Raw genomic sequence first — 15,708 nt, forward strand, 5'->3', positions numbered from 1 at the left:
GTGTTAAGACCTTTTACTGTGATAAAGGTTTGATAACTGGTTTAACAAGAGAACTTGTATGGCAGACATATAGCTGCTCTTAACAGAAACAGGAAAACCAAAATTGAGTAAACACATATGTACTGCCTCTTAGCAAGAAAATACTTCAAGGACATAGCAGGATAATTGAGGGACTAGCTGATAGCATTGTCATGACTGTCCTTTAGGATCTAGATAATGGGAAATGGAATTAATGCTAAAAGCTTCAGGTTTTGGTGGTTTTTTTCCTTATAAATTAATTTCAGATTTAGATAAATATTTAATCATGTGAATGTCTTGTTGATTCAGTAACAGCTCAGCTTTTTCAGAGTTACGCATTTTTCTGTCTCAGATCATTAGGAAGAGCTACAAGCTACCTGCATTGTATGACTGGGAATAATTTTTTTTAAAATGCAGGAGTTGTTTGATTCTGACACCTGTTGATGGTTTGTGGTAACTTTCATGTGTTTAGCACAAAAATGATGTGAAGACTTACAGTCCTTTAAGTCAGAGATAAGTGGATATATTTAGCTTTTTGCTCACTGTATAGTGAATAAAAGCTGAAATAATACACTTAAAATTTGTGAAATTCAAGTACGGCAATAGCTGAACCCTCAGTTTGTCCCTCGGTACAACTCAGTTTGTGCTAGGTACAGCTGTTAAGTCTTGTTACCGTAAGATATGATGAGGGTACCTCAGTGGAACTGAGGAGTGGGGGAGCCAGGTGTAGGAACAATATAGGCTTAATTGTTCTTTTCCTTGCTTTCCAGGTGACAAGGCTCTGGATGGTTACAGTAAGAAAAAATATGTCTGCAAACTGCTTTTCATCTTTCTTCTGGGGCATGACATTGACTTTGGTCACATGGAGGCTGTAAACCTGCTCAGTTCCAATAGATATACAGAGAAACAAATTGTGAGTAATTCAGTCTCTATAAAAGATAAGCTGTTCTGTCTAATATTCTGCCTCAGCTGGATAGTCTGTAAAGGACTTTGCTTCATTCCCCCGACCCCATCTTAAAGCCTTATTTTGGATCTAGCAGTGATTCTGAAACTTAACCACTTTTGTGCACAGGGAATCTTGTACTAATTGTAAAAGCTAATATGTGCACTCTGCATAAAATTATTACTCTCGTTAAGAAACTGCCTTGAGTCTTGCATTAAAAGGTAAATAACCTTTTAATTTTCAGAATGTCTCTTTAAATCTTTCTAGGTGAGGTTGTGTTTATCAGGTACATGTAACCTACTAGTGTCTGAATAATAAGCCAAGTTCTTGATTTGCTCCCATTCATTTAAAATGATCTTTTGAGTATATGGTGAAATTGATGGAACACTTAAAAACTGATAAATTAGGGTAACACTAAACTTATAATTTTTGTTTACTTCACTTAATCTTTCTAGCCTTCGCTCTGCTATCTAAATAACTGTTTCTGCCTAAATAGCTGTTTCTGCCATAACTGTATGTCCCAAAGAATTACATGTGGCATTAACAGAAAACATAATTTGTCAGCTAAATTCGATTTTCATTTTCCTTTTTCTGAATCACAGGGATATCTCTTCATCTCCGTACTAGTGAACTCTAACAGTGAGCTGATTCGCTTAATAAACAATGCGATCAAGAATGATCTGGCCAGCCGCAACCCCACCTTTATGGGACTTGCTCTGCATTGTATCGCTAATGTGGGTAGCCGGGAGATGGCAGAAGCATTTGCTGGAGAAATTCCAAAAATACTTGTAGCTGGGTAGGTATGACATGCCTCCTTCAGATATAACACCGATAAGCCTTTTCAGCAACTCTGTTCCATTGCAGCAGCTTAATCCATGCTTAAAGCTATACAGCCCTGGGCTTGCAGTACAAATAGTGACAATTTCCAGTAACTGCAGATAATTCTATATACCTGAGCATGGCATTGCTTGTATAAGCATACAAATACAACATGGAAATTAAGACTACATCAATATCTTGATAGGCTTTTACAGCTTTGTTTCGATCCTGTTTCTGTTCTGTTTAAATGTGTGACAGTGAACACCCCTGAAATGTGTATGTTTTACTTCCCTTATCTCTCCTGGTGAAAAGAACAAATAAATGAACCTAAACAGATGTTTACACTACAAATTTTGTTATAAACTGAAGCTCTTCTTTAAATGGTCCTGACTTCATAAGGAATGTGAGAATATTCTGTTGTGTGAGCTTTCTTTCTTCCTCTACTAGCCATGTAAACAGCAATTGCTGTAAACAGCAAATAGTCACCACCAACTTTCTGACTTTACCTTTGTATAGCTAGGAGTCTCTAAACAGATCTGGCAAACGTTTGGAACTCTAGTTAAGTAAATCTAAAATGAAACTTGTGATTGCAGGGCTAATTTATTTTGAAACTTAAAATGTCCAAGTGCAAACAGTGCATTTAAACTCTTATGGAGACTAAGTGTTTTACAATATGCATGGTTCTTGTTTTATAACAAACTAATGTCTTACATTAATATGAAAAAGTAACATGTTGTGCAAGAACTGTATTAATACTCTAAATGTCAAGCACTGGAGCTTGCAAACGTTGGAAATGTGCTTGCTTATGCAACACTAACTCTGACTGTGTCTATTGTGTGCACTGTCTGAGTTGGCGACAAGAGGAAGGATATAACGTGATATCTAGTTGTGGCAAAAGTCTTAGGAAAGACTTCTGAACTCTTGAAATAGTGTCTCTATAATGCCATGCTTGAACACTTACTATTTTGCAGAGCTGAAATGTAGTATGGGCCAGAAAAAGAAGAATAAGCAGCTAGCACCTGATGTTCAGTATGGGTCTGGCCTAGTAGAGGAAATGGGGGAGAATCTATCCCATAATTCCACCTTTCTTAGACATGGAATTCCCTATGCAAGGGCGCATGTTTAGAGGTGACATGTTCTGGAGCCCTGTCAGGCTTGTTGTTGTCCTGTCCTGCACTGCCCTTGCCAGGTGCTATTCTCCATGTAGCATGGTGGAAACAACACTGCCATGACGAGTCACGGGTTTTAATAAGCTAACCTTAAAGTTCCAAAAATTTCCCGTAAGGTTATCCATCATAGACAGAGCGCAGCACCTTCAGTTCAGACTTGTTTGAACTCTGAGCTGTGTTTATGTTCTGCGATCAGCCTTCAGGGCCTCATTCTTCTGCGTTTCTAAGAGAATATATATAAAACGTGTATGTGTGTATGTTATATCTAAGTGACCCATGCAGAATGAGCAGTTAGTTACACTTGCAACTTTAGTGTAGCTCCCTTTGCTTGAATGTAAATTGGAGGGAGGGAGTGGATGGGGAGGGAAGGAGTAGGTTGGTTTGTTTGTTTTAACCGAGGTACAATTGGATCTCATGGAAAACTGGTAAATTCATAAAGAATAGGTGGACTGAACTTCTACTGGGGGTGTGGAGGTTTCTGAACATTTAACCAAGATTGCACAGTATAAATTGCCTCTTAAAACTTTCAGTGCTAATGCGCCGTATATTTTTTAGCTGTTTGTGCAACATACAAAATGCTTAATTGACCACTTTGTGAAAGGGAGTTCACTGAACTAGAATAGTATCAGGCTGCTCTTAAAATAGTCCATTTCTGTGCCAGCAGCATGGATGGCAAGGTGAATAGAATTGTGGGTTGCATGCTTGGTGATAGCAAGCTGACTTGCATGCTGGCTGTGGGTACTGAAGCTGTTGAGCAGTTAATGATTTGTATCTGATACACAGGACCTATTAGGAGATCCAGCTTTGGTCACACGCATAATGTAGTGTACCTTAACTGTTTGACTTGAGTCAGTTTGGAAGCAGCTTGTTCTCGTGATTAGATGAGCTTGTGCTTATCTAATGATGAACTTTCAGTTCTGATAAAAAGATGTGAAATGTCACTCTAAGATGCAAAGAATCATTATAGAGGCTACTAGACATATGTAATGGTTGAAAACTTGGCTAGTTAAACTTACTGGACAAAACTAAGAAGAACAAATACTGTAACAAAGGAAGAATTTAATGAATTTAATGTTTCAACTTCTGTTGGAAAGATGCTACCTGGCTAGGGATGCTGAGTCAGCACAAAGACTAGCATAGTGCTGGCCTGCAAATATTGCTGTGACTTAACCACTGTATTTTAAATCCATATTTATGTCTTGCAGAGATACTATGGATAGTGTGAAGCAGAGTGCTGCCTTATGCTTGCTGCGTTTATATAGAACTTCTCCTGACCTTGTCCCCATGGGAGATTGGACGTCTAGAGTGGTGCATCTCCTCAATGACCAGCACTTGGTAAATCAGCTTTATTATGCTTCTTGGGCCTACTATTTATAGAGAATGATGTCACTTCTGCTGTTAAATACACTATTAATTTATTTGTTCTTGAGTCTTTCAAGCAAGTGGTTTGCTGTTTTCTTCAGGCTTGCAGAAGGAAATGGAAGGAGTTGCCCTTTTTAAGTTGCTATCTATATTAATTTTAAATAAAGCTTTGTTTACCTACCTTTTTCTTGGAGATGTAAGAATGGTACGCACAAGTTCTTCTGCTCTGGCTGTAACTAAATTAACCTTGTACCTTGTGATCCTAAGTCATATTGCATAGGTTTAATACTAATTTTCCTAGGCCTTTTAAGACTAGACCTGCACTAAAAATGCAAGGCCTGATTTGTTAGTGCTTGGCCTTCCTTGTCCTGTGGTATCCATGTTGTCATTCTTATCTTGCTGGTTCAGAAAAACCTGTTGTTCTAGATAAGTCTCTTGTTTTTTCCCCTCTGTCTAGTTACTTTATCAAAGTAAGGCTATTAAGACCTGTGCTTCAGCAGTAATAAGAGTGCTTTAGTCTGCAGTAATATAAAATGTTTGTGTTATACAAAGCCCTCTCTTCATGTTGGGTTATCAGAATTCTTTCCTGGATGATCTGCTGCATCCTATTTCTTCTACTCATGCTTCTCTTGTGTAATAAGACAATTTGCATCCAGGCTTTATTTAAATATAGCTTTCTGTTATTTAGATGTACTATCCAAACATGAGACAAAGCTAATACAAAAATAGCATTAAATGCTCTACAAGCATGGCAGTATCATGCTGTTGAAAATCCTGTTGGATTTTGAAGATGTGTAATTAGTCTAGCTGCTAGCCAAATAAAGGGCTTTTTAATGTGGGGCTTTGTCATGGGCATAAACTTAGTTTTGTTGTATATTAAAAAATACTTGAAGTGAAAGGTGGTAATGGGCAGCATCTTAAACTGGTACAAAGTCTAATGTATTGGTTTGGTTTTTTTCCAGGGTGTGGTTACTGCAGCTACAAGTCTGATAACCACTTTGGCACAGAAGAACCCAGAAGAGTTTAAAACTTCAGTCTCCTTGGCAGTGTCTAGATTAAGCAGAGTGAGTCCAATGATAACCCTGATAATACTTTACTGTCGCTTAATTTACCAGCTTTCTAGGTTAGCTTACTGTTGCTTATTTATTCAGCTTTCTAGGTCAGATTAGTTTAGTGTACCATTAAAAGTGAAGATTATTCAATTTCACTTCATATAGCTGGTTCAGTTAACCTTTTTAACACTTGTTGTTTACAAGGGTAGAAAACTGTATTAGCTTGCTCAAACTTTCTTGGTGTAATCCTTGCTATGCTCCAAGTTTATGTAGCAAAAACATGTCTTCCTCTCTCACCTACTTGTATTTGAAAGGATCCTCATGATGCAGTTGAGTATTTAATCCTCATTTTATGTTACTGTAGCACCAAAGAGTAGTTGGATCAAAGACTGATCCTGCAAACTTCTGCACAGAACCCTCAGAAATACAGCCTGTACTTTTAACTTTAAGCTTCTTATAAGATGAATCTTCTTCCCTTCTCCCTCTTTTGAGCTGCTGTGAGGTTAATAATCATAAGTATTTGATATTCTGTAAATGGGTGTAGGGGGTTAAGCAAGAGTAGGAGGTGCAGGGAGGAGTGAAGAGACATTTTTGTAAGTTAGCATCTTCATGCTGGAAAACTTATGTATGGTTTTGTTTGATTTTTGTCTTTTAGAAAGTATGCAAGATGTGGGAGGATAGTACTTCACAAATGTACTTTAGACCCAGATTTATGTGGTGGTATACCCAAAATTACTTGTAGTTCAGAGAAATTTAATTTCCTTTCAAATATGAAGATTTTGTCTAATACTTAAAAGCAAGGGAGTGCTGAAGGAAGTGCATAGCTGTTCTGTAATGGAGCAGCAAGAATTAGATAGTTTCTTTGAGCAAAGCCAGTGCCAAACTTAGGCTTATCCTAGAATCAAAGGGGGAAAAGAAATGCATGAAGAGGGGTACTCCGTCTGAAACCTAATCTAATACTTAGCACACTTCACTATGCATATAAACTTCTTCTGGGAAAGCTATCTGTTCTTTGCTCTGCAGTGTTGAATGTTACTGAAGGTGTCAGTTGGTCCTTCTGCTTTAGTTCAGCCTGTCATAGCATCTTGTGCTTGAATTCCAAGTTCACCTATCAGCAGTCAACTATAACACTGTATTTAGGCTTTCTGTTGGCTGAATCTATGAATTGCTGAACCAAAGAAAGTCAAGCTTCTGGTTAAACGTTTTGGTGTTACAAGATGGTAATCTTTGTTCCTAAGAAAAGCAAGTGTGCTTTCAGGAAGAGACTTCCTAGACTACTGTATCTGTAAAACTGAATTACTATTACTAGGGAACTTGATGGTATACTTGTAGTATGACAACTTGCACCTAATTGATCTATTGAATTAAACATTGCTAGTGACATAGTTTTGTAAGCCTCTGTCAGAGGTGACCTACAGTGTTCTTTGGCTCCTTCTCATGATTGCGCATCACTTAACTTCAGTGGCTGACATGCCGTCTGCTTATTTTACAGATTGTAACTTCTGCATCAACAGATCTTCAGGACTATACATACTACTTTGTTCCTGCTCCTTGGTTATCTGTGAAACTTCTGAGGCTGTTACAGTGCTATCCACCTCCAGGTAACGCACAAATCACAACAGTGGTCATCTCTTTTATGCAGTACACTATCCAAACAGCTACTGTGCTATAGTGTTACCATAACTTGAAGTGCAAGCACATTGTCTTGAAGACAAGGATGCTGAATTCTGTACTCTTGAGTGTTTCAGACTGTTAAAATTAAGCACAACATAATTCAAAAGGCCACATAGCTTAGAGCAAAGTGTCAAACCAGTGTGCATCTTAGAAACAAGTTGCAACTGCTATTTTAAACATTCTTTAATGTTATCAACTATATTAAAACCTTGAAATATATTATAGTGGGGATCGCATTTGGCTTTTGTTCTTACCCAAATAGAACTGTGGCTTAGAATTCTTTTGCTGACTGTATGTTGGGGGAAGGTGAACTGTTTTTAATGTATCAGAATACTTCAGTTTATTCAGATTTAGCAAGGTGGAAGGCCTAAGGTAGCGATTAGGGTGTTGAGCAAAATGAAGTTGTCCAACGGCTTGTTCTTCTCCAGAAGACCCTGCGGTACGTGGTCGTCTAACAGAATGCCTGGAAACTATTCTTAACAAAGCGCAGGAGCCACCAAAGTCCAAAAAAGTACAACACTCAAATGCAAAGAATGCTGTGCTGTTTGAGGCAATAAGTTTAATTATACATCATGACAGGTGAGCTGTGAGAATAATTCTATTATGAGAGGATTTTTTTAATGTGAAAAGCTGTGGCTTTGTCTTGAACACTAAATGGAATTTTACTGGAATTTTACTGGGGGGGGGGGGAGAGAGCAGAATATGAAGTTGCTCACTAGATTGGAACACATCCACAGCAATGGAACTGAACAGTATTAATGAACTGTGTTGCTGTCAGCATATTTGTTTTTATTGCTTTTTCTTGCTGCCTTTTTTTTTTTTGGTGTTTTGTATTGACCCTACCACTCTAATCCAACAAAGATTATTTGCTCACAGTGTCTGAGCAGGGCTCACAGTGTCATTTCACTGGCGGGGCATTCTAGCAGACACTTTGAGGCATTTTAAGAAATTTCCACTGCAGAAATAGTATTCTGTATCTGGTGTTCTCAAACCTGTTGCTTTTAACCCTTTCACTTTCTCTCCTGTTCTGTGCAGTGAGCCAAATCTACTAGTCCGTGCCTGTAACCAGCTAGGTCAGTTCTTGCAGCACCGAGAAACTAATTTGCGATACCTAGCACTGGAAAGCATGTGCACGCTTGCCAGCTCTGAATTCTCACATGAGGCTGTGAAAACACACATAGAAACAGTTATCAATGCATTGAAGGTAAATATTTAAGTGTGCAGTCTGTTTTGAGTGTTGTCTTCTCCCCTATCTCAATGCCCTCTCCCCCACTGCCCCAAGCCCCGTCCCCAATTAAGCTAATAACACTTGGGGACCAAACGAGTTATTCTCAGAAGTCTGCTTTAGGTTTTTAGCTTAATCCTGCAAAATCTTGCTGTGCTGGCAATGATAGAAGTCAGCTTCAGTTTATTTCTGCAGTTGACTAGTAAATCTGATACTTGTAGCTGTTGGCCCCTGTAACAATTTGGTATCTCCTCAAGCTGTAGACTGAAGATGAATAATTCTTTCAAAACATGGAATTTCAAAACAGAGAATGCTGGGAAGTCTTTGTTTTATTACTGTCTTGCTGCTATTGGACACTATTCCTTCACTGCAGTAGGTGATGGGGAGCAGTAGAGCAGATCAACTTCCACTGCAGAATCAGAAAGTCAAGAAACTGGAAAGACGCATTCCCAGGCCATGTTTATGTGAAAAAGCAGAAGTCAAAAGAGGAATACCAATTTGCATGTAAATTTACTTGCACACTTCAGTGTTTACATGTTTTCTTCCAAGCTCATGCTGTAGCATATTAATACATTTGTCTAACTTTAAAGTACCTATCTGTTCTAGCTGGGCTTCTGTTGATACAAGGCAAGCCCAACACTAAACCTGCAGGTAGCTAATTGCTCATTGGCCTGGTGACAATTTGACAATTTCAGCCATTTATTAGTGCATCTGTGGCCAGTGGTGCCAGTTACCCAGTGCATCACAAACTTATTCACCCTAGTTAGGGTAGTAGTGGAGTATTCTGTACAAACTTCTCCTTCCTTTCAGCACTTGCACAGATTTGAATATATATACTACAGAAAGAAAACCTGATGATTTGAATTTTTGTAATATTATCTAAAAGCAGGAAGCTGTCTGCGTCTCCAGTGACCTCTTTATGGGTGACTGAAAGTGAGAATAACATGAGAAACTCATAGCTTCTGTAAAGGGTATATTCAAGTTCATTGTGCATCTGAAGGATTATGAAAATGCATTTGTTTTGAATTTGACTATGGATTATAGTAAGTTTCATCTCTTCAGTAAGTTGCATGTGCTTTCCCAATAAAGATTAAATCATCTTTACCTTTTGCTGTGTGTCCTTTTGCAGACTGAAAGAGATGTAAGTGTACGACAAAGAGCTGTAGATCTCCTGTATGCAATGTGTGACCGAAGCAATGCCCAACAGATTGTGGCTGAAATGCTGAATTACTTGGAGACTGCTGATTATTCAATTAGAGAAGAAATTGTGAGATATTTGTGTTTCCTTAATTTTTTTCATAGCTGGCTTTGGCACCATATGTATAATTTATTGATTGGGATGCTGCATAGTCTGTGATAAAGATTCTTTTTCATGGTGGTTTAAAAAAAAAAAAAAAATCAAACAAAAAACCAAACCACACAAACAAAAAAAACCAACCAACCCCCCCACCCCCCAACCCTAAGTTTGTAGTCTAATAGCAAAGAATGTTCTTCATTTAAATTAAAGTAAGGGGGGGGGGCGGACCCCTTGGAAACTAGGAATTTTAAAAACTAATCTTGGTCTTAGGGCATTGCATATAGAAAGTAAAGTGAATTTTATCAATGCTTGAGCAAATCCAATCTCTAGATCTGAGGGTTATGTCCTACTCTAGTCAACTGTTTAATAGCTTCAAAAATTAGTGTGATAAATACTTATTTGTAGGTAGAACTTCATACTGTGTATGCTGTGACAACTTTCAGTCTAAGGATTCCCCAAAACAATACCTTATAATCAGCTAAAAGAGAGGCATGATAACTATCTCCTTCCCAGCAGGAAAAAAATGCAAGAGTTGAAATACTCACTTAAGAGCCTTCTTAGAATGGTAGCCAAAACCTGTACTTACGGTAATTATTTAGCTTAGTTAAGTGCTGAATTTTCTTGAGTGGAGGAGTTAACATAGAATACAGTGTTAGTTGAGTTACCTCTTGTACTGTCCTGTTGCTGTTGGCAATCTACCCTGATGTGGCAGATAATGTGAATTGCATTCTGTTAATTTACTACTCTTAAAAGAATAGGTCAGTATAAATGCAACTGATAACAAATTATGTGGATGTCTCTTCCTGTGCTGATTGTTTGCTTCAGGATATAGGAAAAAAGTCAGCTATATTTTGGAGACTCTGGTCTGTCTATGCTAGCTTGAGTTTCCACTCTTTTTCTTTTAGAGGTCTCCAGTTTCCTATTTGGTCCTGTCTCGGTGATGGTTTAGATGGTGGTTTTATAGCAAACAAAAAATGTTCAATAAATTGCTCTTGATTGCTTAGGTACACAGTTGAAAAGCCACAGATGCAACATTTGAATGCATTATGGGGAAAGCATTAGGTACCTGGCAACTGGTGTGTTCTGGCACAGAATTTCAAGGTTCATCTTTCACCTTAACTGTGGGAGCAAGTGAGCAAGCTGACACATTTGAAGCTGAGGCTTCTGGGCTACCGTGGGGTATCACTAGGTGTATATGAAAGTGAATGTTGATACACAGCTTATAGTAGAAGCTAGTCAACCTTTATTCTCTTCTATGTGTATTCAGGTTCTCAAAGTTGCAATTCTAGCTGAGAAGTATGCAGTGGATTATACTTGGTATGTGGATACAATCTTGAATCTGATTCGCATTGCTGGTGACTATGTTAGTGAAGAAGTATGGTATCGAGTTATTCAGATTGTCATCAACAGGGATGATGTTCAAGGGTATGCAGCAAAGACTGTTTTTGAGGTAAGAATAATTGCTTTCAATTCACTTTCAAAATGAGGTAGGAATTAAGTAAACACCACGTGATCTAGCAAGTGTGTGTGCTTCCCCATGTTAGGGAGGAGAAGAAATATGATCCTGAATATTTCACAAAATGCTGCTGAAGCTTTCTGTAAGACTAGCATCATAGATTTTCAGAGCCAACGACTGTATTAAGTTGAGAAGCTTATCTGGCTTATTGTAGACTACACCTGGTACTGTTCTGTTTTTGGTGAGGGAGGGCAGGGTGTGTTACGTTGGGTTTTTTGTTATTTTGGTGGATGGCATTGATTGGATGGCTTAGTAAGGAAATTACATTACCTGGAAAATTACTGAAATGTAGTAAAAATAGAAGCCTTTCACAGGGTGGCTTTTTTGCCTTTTTTTTTTTTAAAGTTTTCTGCATGCAGGAATCCAAAACACTCAAAATGATAACTTGATAATCCTTCTGGAAGCATATACCCATTCATTGTGTTCAGGATCTGATAAAACTGGAATTTGAGCTATTAAAGGAGAACACTTCAAATGTCTGGTCTTGTTGCTCTGACTTTATTTGGATTCTTCATATGGGCTTTCTACTTTTCTTAATTTCCTTTACTAAACGTTTAAGCTGACTTTCAGAACTCATGCCTGCTATGTGTTTCTTCATACTGAATAAAGACAGTATTTTTATCTTGGACAACTTCAGCACATTCTTGCAAGGTTTAAATTAAGTATATTAACATCCTTCTGACACCCCTAAAGATGTAAGGGTTAACCTAAGCAGCTGTATCTGTCCTCAGTAGTCCACAGTGCTGCTAGATGGGCTTAAGAGTGCTCTTAAGCAAGTAATACTTACGTTAGAGATTCTTCTATAGTCATACCACCTATCATGGTTTTCTCATAAATGCTCTGTAGTGCCTAGACCTATGGTCTCTTACAGGAATGTAGACTAGGAAACTGGACATGCAAGTGACAGAAAAGATCTTTTTTGATACACTACAGATTGATGACTCTTAATGTGTTCTTACAGGCCCTTCAAGCTCCAGCATGCCATGAGAATCTTGTAAAAGTAGGTGGCTACATCTTGGGAGAGTTTGGAAATTTGATAGCAGGTGATCCAAGATCAAGGTAAAACACCTTCTAAAATACTGAATTGAAGTAGTAACACTTTCTGTAAAGAATCTAATGTCTATTTAATATTCCTAAAGGCCAGTTAACAAAGATTCAGCTCTTGATAGTAATGCATTAAGAATTACCATGTCTATAAAAACTGAATAAATTATTTTTCTTCCCATCTTTTAAGTCCCCTCATCCAGTTCAACTTGCTACATTCCAAGTTTCATCTGTGTAGTGTTCCTACCAGAGCTCTGCTTCTGTCTACCTACATCAAGTTTGTGAACCTGTTTCCAGAAATCAAAACTACAATTCAAGACGTATTGCGCAGTGACAGTCAGCTAAAGAATGCTGATGTTGAGCTGCAGCAGAGAGCTGTTGAGTATTTGAGGCTCAGTACTATTGCCAGTACTGATATATTGGTAGGTATAAAGGTTATTTTTTTTAATTATGCAGAACTCTTTAGCTGTGTCTTTTGTGAACAAGTAAACTCCACTAAACCTTACCTGATTGCTCAGAAATATTATTGCAGGATTAGGGATCCATAATGTGGGCACTGATTCTTTTAGTCTAGCTGGTTCAGCTACAGTAATCTTTAATTTAGAGCTAAAACCGAAGTTGTTATTGCTTTAGTGGGACAAATGACTGTTGAAGCATGCTAATCTGGAGCTGGGAAGCCAGTGAAGGCTGATGTAGTACATGGTCCTACAGTACTCGGATACCAAAAAGCTAGTGCTCTGTTTTTGAGGGCTTGCTTGATAGTGGGCAGGAAACTTGTAATTGTGCCGATTTTTTTTTTTTTTTTTTTTTAATTGTCTCAGAGTTTACAGTGTTTTAACCTGATGCAGGTCTGGCCAGAGCATGGCACACTTAAGCATTCATTAGCTGTTAAGACTAGGTCTGACTAGATCCTTGGGTAATCTTCTATGGTTTCAGTCTGGGAGTGCTTGACTTAAGGACCATTAGGTCTACTATGATCTCTTTCTTTCTTTTTTTTTTTTTTTTTTTTTTAAATTTAATTTAATAGCACTGTACCAGAGAAGTGGTATGCTCCTGTTCTCTTAAACAACTGCTTTGGGAGGACTTCAGAAAGTTAAAAAAAAAATTTTTTTTTTAAAGCAAGTCTACTCCATCACTGTACAATAAACTGCGTAGTTGTCTTCTGTGTGGATAATTACTTCTGCTGTTTCCTTATGTAATCTATAAGGGTGTATCTCTTCAAAGACTCAGAAGCTGGTTTGACTTTTTCTGTAAGTTTAACTAATACACTTTTTTCTGTGATAAGGCTACAGTGCTGGAAGAAATGCCTCCCTTTCCAGAGAGAGAATCTTCTATTTTGGCGAAACTCAAGAAAAAGAAAGGCCCGGGCACAGTTACTGACCTGGAAGAGATCAAAAAGGAGAGGAGCTCTGATATGAATGGAAGTGCTGAACCTGCCTCTGTCAATGCCAGTGCTGTTGTGAGTTTAAAAGCTGTTATTTCACTAATTCAGACAGTGTGCAAGTGAGAAAAGAATGGTTTCCTTAAGGTGGCTTTTTAGGGGTTTAAAACTTCTCATCTCAAATTTTAAGACTATGGGTGTTTGCTCTAAAGTAGCAGGGGAACATACAGCTGCTTTGCCCTCACTGCGTGCTTGGATGCAATTTTCCTTTGGAAATCTTATGTAAATGGGGACAAATTATCTGCAGCCTAAAAAAATTGCTTTTACGTTGTTACTTTGAAATATACTGCTGTTAACTTAGAAATGGGAATTTCCTTGCTGGTGAAATTGCAGTGAAGGTGAGATGATAAAATTTAACATATTTAAAGGGAGTAACTTGAATTTCAAAGTATCATCTGTTCTGCTTTGTCTAACATGGTAGATATTTTGCATCTTGTTTCGGGTTGTTACTGTTTTTACTAGAAGTGGACAACACTTAACATAGGTGTCCTTAAATCTATGTAATGTTGTTACTGTTTATTTGACAGTGCTATTTGAGTTCAGTTATGGTAGACAAGGCCACCGTCTTGTTTATTCTGAGCTGAAACTTCTCATTTTGTTGTCAGTTAAAGCTAGTAGGATGAATTGCTCCCATAATGTAATACTTGTTTCTGGTTTTAATGACTAGCATAACTTGTAGTTACATTTGAGATGTAGTAGTAGACTACCTAAGATGAGGAAATACTGTAGCACACTCCCTGCCCAGTTTGTTAAAGCATAATCCTTTAACTCTTAGTTATTGCAGTGTGTAAGAGCAGATGTTCCAAGTGCAACATCTTTGAATGGACAGAAATACCTTTCCAGCAGAAAAGTTGCCAAATTTTCTTTGCATGCCAAATTGACTGAGGTGACTGGCAGTTAAAATTGCATTATGCTTTGAGCTTCACTTTACAATTTGCAGCCATGTAAAACTCTGTTACCTTCATCAGCGGCTTTGGTGTGACCCTAGCTTAGATGCCAAGAATATATATATTTCAAATTGGAATTCCAACTGTTTCTTTTCAGTATTTCTTACCAGTTGGCTTCTGAAAATTATTTTGCCAGGGAATTTTTTTGTTATACTGCATCAAATTCAGTCTTTGGAGTATACGATAACTTTGCGTTGTTTGAAATCTTTGGTTTTGTAAGCCTCAATCCAAATGCATCTCGTGACTTCCCTTCAGCATGTCTGGTGTATTGTAGGCTGCTAATGTCTAATACATGAACGTTTTGTTTAACAGTCTGTGCTTTGTTCTTGCACGTGACTTGGGCACATATATGCAGCCTCTCTTGCATGACTCTGTCCTGGCTACTTGATTTGTTCTATTGGGGGGGGGGGGGGGGGGGGAATTTTTTAAAGGTCTTGCCTCTACCTTTAGTGTTTGCAGCTTGAACTAGCTACAGGCTCTGCTTTTTTGCTGGTTAGGTTTTACATAGTTTCTAAGGTTTGCCAAGCTTCAAAAACCCAGGATTAAACTGATAATCAGTTTTAAAGATGCTGTGATGTTTTAATTTAGGTTTGTGTAAAAGCCACTGCCTTTCTTGCTGGATTCTTCTTGAAAGAAAAGCAACACATTTGAATTTTATTCCCTGCAGTACTTAATTTCCCTTGAAACCGAGAGGGAGAAAAATATTGTCGTCTTTTTTTCTGCAGAATCAGATTCTACACAGATGAACTGTGGGGTTTTTTTATTTAACTGTTAGATGGACATAACTCTCTTCAAAGGGAAAAAAGAAAGCCACATCTGTAAATAACCTTAAGTTGAAATGCAAGGTGATAACTGCATTCATGAAGCCTCCTACATCCATTCAAAGCTTGATTTGCGGTGGGGAGAGGCACTTTACCATAGCATAGCTGTCTAAGCAAAAGACAGCTTTGTTATAGTTTTGCTGTAGTGTAACACCAAAGTGTCTTGTCTTCCCTAGTCTACTCCTTCTCCATCTGCGGATCTGCTGGGTCTGGGTGCTGCCCCTCTCACCAATTCAGCTCCGCCATCGTCCTCTAGTGGTAGCCTGCTGGTGGATGTATTTTCAGATTCAGCTTCTGCAGTTGCACCTCTTGCTCCTGGTTCTGATGACAACTTTGCAAGGTAATTGAGTCACACTGTAAGGAATCTGAAGAAGAATTTG

General features: G+C 38.1%; 1 protein-coding gene across 6 annotated transcripts in view; it reads left to right on the forward strand.

The window, feature by feature from the left end:
• AP2A2 (adaptor related protein complex 2 subunit alpha 2) overlaps positions 1-15,708 on the forward strand; it is a 46,092-nt gene that overhangs the window by 22,838 nt on the left and 7,546 nt on the right. For 4 of the 6 annotated variants that reach the window (XM_052812064.1, XM_052812066.1, XM_052812068.1 and 1 more), the window contains exons 3-15: positions 789-931; positions 1,564-1,757; positions 4,155-4,284; positions 5,274-5,375; positions 6,856-6,964; positions 7,466-7,616; positions 8,073-8,241; positions 9,392-9,529; positions 10,827-11,009; positions 12,037-12,134; positions 12,310-12,541; positions 13,405-13,578; positions 15,505-15,668. In XM_052812064.1, coding sequence (XP_052668024.1) covers positions 789-931; positions 1,564-1,757; positions 4,155-4,284; positions 5,274-5,375; positions 6,856-6,964; positions 7,466-7,616; positions 8,073-8,241; positions 9,392-9,529; positions 10,827-11,009; positions 12,037-12,134; positions 12,310-12,541; positions 13,405-13,578; positions 15,505-15,668 — 1,987 coding nt within the window. The remainder of the gene's footprint in view (positions 1-788; positions 932-1,563; positions 1,758-4,154; positions 4,285-5,273; positions 5,376-6,855; positions 6,965-7,465; positions 7,617-8,072; positions 8,242-9,391; positions 9,530-10,826; positions 11,010-12,036; positions 12,135-12,309; positions 12,542-13,404; positions 13,579-15,504; positions 15,669-15,708) is intronic. The other 2 variants (XM_052812067.1, XM_052812069.1) reach the window with 1 other exon arrangement.

This window comes from Harpia harpyja, chromosome 16, assembly GCF_026419915.1.
Source record: "Harpia harpyja isolate bHarHar1 chromosome 16, bHarHar1 primary haplotype, whole genome shotgun sequence".
In the NCBI taxonomy this organism is placed as follows: domain Eukaryota; kingdom Metazoa; phylum Chordata; class Aves; order Accipitriformes; family Accipitridae; genus Harpia; species Harpia harpyja.